The 6,772-nt window shown below is 40.4% G+C and overlaps 1 protein-coding gene across 3 annotated transcripts in view; it reads left to right on the top strand.

The window, feature by feature from the left end:
• Positions 1-6,772, top strand: part of SLCO1A2 (solute carrier organic anion transporter family member 1A2) — a 39,365-nt gene that overhangs the window by 9,371 nt on the left and 23,222 nt on the right. For all 3 annotated transcript variants that reach the window (XM_004713789.2, XM_045288487.1, XM_045288488.1), the window contains 2 exons: positions 940-1,072; positions 5,242-5,348. In XM_004713789.2, coding sequence (XP_004713846.1) covers positions 940-1,072; positions 5,242-5,348 — 240 coding nt within the window. The remainder of the gene's footprint in view (positions 1-939; positions 1,073-5,241; positions 5,349-6,772) is intronic.

Here is a 6,772-nt window from a genome sequence, read left to right as displayed (position 1 = left end):
TTTTTTTTTTTTTAAGGTAGAACCTAGCATTTTATTTAGATCTTCATTAAAGTGTTGGAATTGAGAACCAGACATACTTAATAAACCCCTCAAAACAGGTCCTGAAAGACACTTTCTGCTCAGGGCCAGCAGTCCTGGCGTGAGCATGTGAACACGCTAGTTTCTCTGCTCCACCCCCGCCAAGTCGGACTCTCTGTGGCCAGTTGCCTGCCCCAGCTCTGCCCCCTCCTGTCAACGCCAGCCAGACCCCTGCAGGTCTAACCCAAGGCCGCCCTGTAGGACACTTTGGCCTACCTGGGAATGCTGGAAACATGTTAATGGAATTAATGCGTTGAGGGGGAAAAAAGAAAAATCTTATAAGAAGCTGCCGTCGGAGGTGATGGCTTCTCTATACTTATGCCATACCCCAGAATACAGTACTAATTAAGCAATTAGAAAATGTTCAGGTATGAAGGGATTTCCTCTTCCTTGCCACTCAGCCTTCTAAGACCCTAATTGCATTGATGTGGATCACCTGTGCTCAGTAAAGGCATTATAATGGTGAGTAAATCTTTATGTCAATAGAAAACCTCATCTTTGTCCTGGCGAGAGGCTGGAGGTTTCAAACTGCTGACCTTGTCCTTAGCACCCTAACATGTGGCCCACTTAATAATCACCAAAAGAATCTTCAAGTTTCCTAGACTCTCATCTGCAGTTCATTCCCTGGCTTCTCTTTCTGTGCCCTATTTTACCATGGTGTTCTGCATAGATTGGCTCATGTATCTGTCTATACAGTTAAATAGAACTGTATCTCAGATTGGGCATCAGGTCTTATTTTATGTATTTCTAGTATTTGTGATAGTTGTCATATAGTAAATGCTAGGTAGTGAGTGATGGGTGGGGTTGTTTAAGACTTTGTTCATATTTATTAAGATGAGCATTTTCAATTTTTTTTCCTAGGAAACCTTTTGCTGATTATATTTGTGAGTTACTTTGGAACCAAACTGCATAGACCTATAATGATTGGTGTTGGATGTCTGATCATGGGTTTAGGGTGTTTCTTACAATCTCTACCTCATTTTCTTATGGGGCGGTAAGTAAGTTCGTCTCTGATGAGTCTCTGTGTTCAGTTTCTCTGTAGGAGTGGTGCTTTCTGAAAGCACAGAGGACTGGGGAGGGAAGGGCTGTGGATTCTGCGCCACCACTTGGTTTTATCTTGTGGGCTGTCTGACTTCCACTGACATGACCACATTTTGCCAATTGCTAAAATTGGGATTTGGGCATTTTATGACATTAAGTCTAATGAAAAGATGATTAGACCCTCCTAAAATTTGGGATCCTTTCCTTTTTGGGAACTGTTTAGACACTTCTAATGAAGTTCTTGGTTGGTTTAAATGGCTCAGCATTCACCCACTAGCCCAGAGGTACAGCCATCTCAAAACTTAAACTTCAACAATTAGCCATTGAAAATCTGACAGAGTTGTGGGACATGGGGGCTTCATTGAGGCAGAAGTGGCTCAACAGCATTTAAAACAATTATTTCAAGTAATGAGATTTTGTTTGATTGTAGGATAACAAGAGACGGAGACCAATTTTAAAGTGATTTATTTAAATTTTCATCAAGATAGTATCTGTACTGAATGCATTTGAATGTTCAAAAAACGTACCTGTACTATTTCTTTGACACTATTCCCTCCTCTTACCTCCTCGATTGCCTCTGGTTTCTCTTTCTAGAATGTCCACTGCTGAACTATTGGACATCCTGGCTCAAGTTTTTTCTTATCTGATCTTTGTTCTTTATTTTTCTCTCTCTTTATCTTCTTGTTACTCTGACTTATTCAGCTTTTTCTTCCAAATCTTTTAAGGTCTTTTTAACCTATGCTAGGTTATTTTTGCTTTTCAAGGATTCTGTTGTTCTTTGAATGTTTCCGAAACACTCTCCCTTCGAAGATGCAATGTCTTATTATCTAAATTAGCTTGCGCTATCTTCATCGTCTCTTTTGTAGAATTTTCTTTTCCTTTTGTCTCTGTCTTTAGTGTAGTTGGCTTCCCTCAAATATCTGGGGCTCTTGATTGTTCATCTTTAATATGGGGGAACAACAACAAGGTTGGAACTTACAGGTACATGTGGAGGGCATGGCAAACAGAAGACTTTCATTGTAATCTAGTGTTCAGGTACTAGCGATTATTTGGACAACTGCCCAGTTCCTGTCCATTTTCCTAGGGAGAGAGTCTCCAATTTGTTCTCTGCGGCACACAAGTTCAGTTACTTGATAGATTGTTGTTAGTTGGTGTGGAGAAGGGTCTGATTCATGGAGACTGATGTATCACAGAATGATCTTTATTCTAGGGGGTTCATCTTCCAATACTATCAAGAGATATTTGATTGTTATTCTTAGAGTTTTCACTGTCCAGGTTTGGGAATTGGCTCTCCAGCCCTTCTCCTTATGAAACTCCACTGAAACCTGTTCACCACGGGTGAGCCTCCTCGTCTTTGAAGTTCTCGAAGGCTAGCTTCCAGCTTCATCGGAACATGTATGCGAGCTACTGCAGTATGGTACACACTGACAGATGATTCGGCACACGTGGGCATCTTATTTTTCAGTAGGCATTAGGCTTTCTTTTCAGTTAGTCCTCAAGTGTTTAGTTGAGATGCTTGCAGATCCAGGAACATTTTCAAATGGAATTGAGGACGGTCGTTCTAGGTGTCTAATTGTATTTTATGCATGCTCTAAACTTCCTGCTTCTTGGACGATTCTCATTCCCATTTTCAGAAGCATCGAATGTCTCTAATTTTTAAAAACTTCTGGGAAGACTTATTGTTGCTCTCCGGCAGGGTCTGAGGTTGCGTCTTCTCAGAGTTGTTAACGCAGTGATGGTTCACTCGTGTGCTTTCTAGTTCTCAACATGCTGCTCAGCTCCCTGAGTGTCAAATCGCTTCTTTTCCTTGTCTCTTGGAATAAGTTATTTGGTTTTGTTAAGTAAGTCAGATGAACGCAAACGCTCTTCTCAGGGATTCCTGAGGGTGCAGAAGTTTCCAGGAAAATAACTTGTGTTGCTGTTGGTCGCTGCTGTCCGGTGACCTGATGCACACAAGAAGGAACCATTGTTCGACTCTGTGCCATCTCTGCGGTCGTTGATATGTCAGAGCCCATTGTGCAGGCTAGTGTGCCAATTCATTTATTGAGAGTGCCTTGTTTTCAGAACCGAACCTGATGCTCTTTTCTAGGGGCCGGCCTTTCCTGACGATGTATCCAAAATAAACCAGATGACCCGCACTGCCTTTACTTCTGAGGAACGTTTTAGTTGTATTTCTTGCCTGTCCTAGCCAACTCCACGTCAAGCAACATTCAGCAGTCATGTACATTTCTTCCTTCCCTCGGTCAAAGTTGAAGTTTGGTTTTGTTTGAAGCTGGCTTATCTTAGGGGTGTGGAGGCGGAAACGTTTGTCAATTTACAGTCCCAGATTGGGTATGATGCATCGTCGATCTAAAGCAATTCTGGTCTTTTAAAAAAGTGTCCCATAGCACAGAAATTAGGAGGCCTGGTGACAGCTACGCAGAACAGTCTTTAGCACATTTGAACCCCTGTTTTCGTTTGTCTTTCTCTTATTTAACAAAATATCGAAAGCAATTTAGCATAATTTTTTTCAAAGAGAGACTTACCTGGACATGTTTTATTCTCTTATTGCAGTGTATAGTTTACTTTCTGCATTTAGGACATGCACCTCTCGTGGCAGTTTGCCTACATAAAATGGTCACAATCTCTTATCATTTTGTTCTTATGAGGAAAGAAAACACGACCACATGGAGCTGTCAGGATATTTGGGATACTCCCAAGGACTCTCATAATGATGGGCAAATATTTTATTTGCTTTAGTAGTCAAGGAATACATCAAGGAATTATTGATTGGATTATCAGAGATTGGTATATTCCCCCCCACCCCAGTTTTTATAGCTTTTATTGTTCTTATAAAAGAGTCCATTTTGAGGGGGATGAATGCATGTTTTATTTTAAAGTGCCAAAACTCACACAATTCCCATTAACTTCACATGAGAATTATGGTGAGCAGAAAAATGAATCAACTAAAACATTCAAAGTTACTTCAAAACCTGAAATATTCATAGTTACTGAAACAGAGCAAGAGTTTTTCTAATAAATAAACTACTCACCCACTGCCATCATTGCGACCCTGTCTTGGGTTTTCAAGGCTTTGTAAATCTTTACGGGAGCAGAAAGCCTCATCTTTCTCCCAATGAGCAGCTAGTGGGTTTGAACCAACAACCGTATGGTTAGCAGCCCAATGCTTCCTGAAAGCGCTAGCAAATAGTTGCACTAAAAGCTATGCAGATATATATATATATTCATCTTCTGGTTCTTAATGATTTAACTGATCGTTTGTTCCAAATATAATTCAGTGGAAACAATACCTGAGAGTGTGTGGTAAAAATGTGTTTTAAGAAAAACCCTAGTCACACTTCACTTCCTCATTTTCTAATCCACTGTCTATATTTTCCTTGGGTTCTTTGGTTTTCTTTTCTTTCCACAAATTTCCAAGGACAATCCCTAAAAATAGCGTCAGTCCTATTGTTCGGTTGGAGGCAAATTTGTCCCAGCAATCCTCAGGTCTGTGGATGTCCAGGGTGTAAATCTGGTGAGTCAGATGGGCTCCTATGGCAGCCAGAGTAGCGTAGTAGGGCAGCGTCTGGTCGCAGTTCACGCCCACCAGACCCAGAGCCCTCAGCATGGCCAGACCGAAGCCACTGAGCCACTGCTTGGTGTTGTCGCGGGACCTCAGCACTGTTGACTTGAGACTGAGGAGCACATCGTCTCTTTTATCCTGATGGACATAGATGGTTTCATAGATCAGTGTCCACATAAAACGTGTAGACTTGTTTTGCTATGTTTTTCTTTTTCTCCCAGAGCCTTTATCTTCTTATTTATACCTTGTTGAGTCTATTATTTTTCTGTTGTTCCTTATCCCACACAAATTATTTCCAGGAAATGATTACCTAAAAATCACAGAAAGATAATGCTAGGTAATCTAAAAGGTTATCACATGCAAATAAGCAAAAGCTTATTGTCTAGGTACTGTGTATTTACATTGCATGGTAAGGTCTTTTGCGTATAATTTATGATAGCTTCATAAGTGGATTTGGATGTTGTGCTTTATGTGAACAGGACTAAAAGATCTGAACAATACTCCCCTTGTCCTTAGTAGCTCTTTAATATAATTAACATGTTTTCTCTATGTTCAAACAGATATGAATATGAATCTACAGTTTCAGTTTCAGGCAATTTGTCTTCTAACAGCTTCTTGTGTGTAGAAAATGGAACCCAGAATTTCAGACCAACAGAAGATCCATCAGGTCATATACTTCATTTTTGTTTTCTTTTTGGTTCAATATATTTGTAACTGAACATTTTCTGTGTATGGGGCTTTGAGCGAGTTCTTTTTTTTAAAAATGGGTAAGGTAAATGATCAAAGCACATTTTCTCTTTCTAGGGATTTTGATGGGAATTGAGAGTGCATAGGAATATTAATTTTTGTCTCTTTGCATGCATTAATTAAGACTGCCTTATATATTCCATAAACTGATAATGGGACTCTAAATCAAAGTAATCTATTCAAGGGCCATGGCAGAGTCAATTCTACAAGAAAGGAAGGGTGTTGACTTGGAAGGACAGATGTATGTCCATGATTTAGCCCTAACTATCATGCAAATAGGAAACAGAGATAGAAACAGCTAAGAATATTTGCGGTATATAACTCTTCTTCAATAGCAAGGAAAGTGTACACATATGGTACTTTATTCTATTTTCTTTCCACTCAGTTGGACTTATTCTAGATTCTTTTTCCCCCATTCCTCTGCTCTACCAGCAACACGACTTTACAGTTTAAAGCAAGTGTGCTACTTCCTGTCAATCTGGTCACCTCTGTCCTTTGAACGTGCTCAGACACCTATTTAATCTCCCAGTAAAAGGCAGTCTAGAGTTGGTCCCACTAGCTCACTTGGACCAGACCTTCCCTCCATCTGATGGGGACATTGTGCCAGACTCAGGATGAGTGGAAATGACCCTAGACAGTTAGGTTGGGAATTTTACTGGCAGCAAGGAGCCCAAGAATGGCTGTCTCAGACAGTTTGGACCCAAAGCACCATCTGCAAAAATCAAGGAGAGCTGGGAGCCTGTTTCTTCCTGTATGTGTCTTCTTCTTTTTAAAAAAATCATTTTATTGGGGGCTTGTACAACTCTTATCACAATCCATACAGTATGTGTCTTCTTGAGCTGGCTTTTGGCAAGGAACGACCCTGGTGCTGCTTTGGGCTAGAATCCATCAATGCAACACTTCACAGTTTGGTGTATCACTAGGAAAATGCATCAGTTCTTTGCTTATCTGATATTTTAAGTTTCTCCCTAGAATAGGCTTAGAATTTACCTATGATATTTAGACTCAAATCACCATGCTCACCATAAATAATTTCTATATACCTAGAAGTAGAGACTGTGATTCTGTTTGGACTGGGAATGCGACAGTTAGACTGTCCAAGAAGTTCCTGGAGCTAGTTTTGCTCCGCATTCTCTCATCTGTGGGTGGTGCCCAGCCAGTTTATAGGAGGTGAAAATGTTATTATTCACTTCCCTCAAAAACATAACTTCTTCCCAACATGATCGCTGAAGACCGATGTGTGCATAAGCAAATGTGGTGAAGAAAGCTGATGGTGCCGGGCTATTAAAAGATATAGCATCTGGGGTCTTAAAGGCTTGTAGGCAAACAAGTAGCCATCTAGCT

This window comes from Echinops telfairi, unplaced genomic scaffold, assembly GCF_000313985.2.
Source record: "Echinops telfairi isolate 266 unplaced genomic scaffold, ASM31398v2 ScPeMD7_21;HRSCAF=78, whole genome shotgun sequence".
NCBI lineage: Eukaryota > Metazoa > Chordata > Mammalia > Afrosoricida > Tenrecidae > Echinops > Echinops telfairi.
This window is presented reverse-complemented; position numbering and strand designations above follow the sequence as displayed.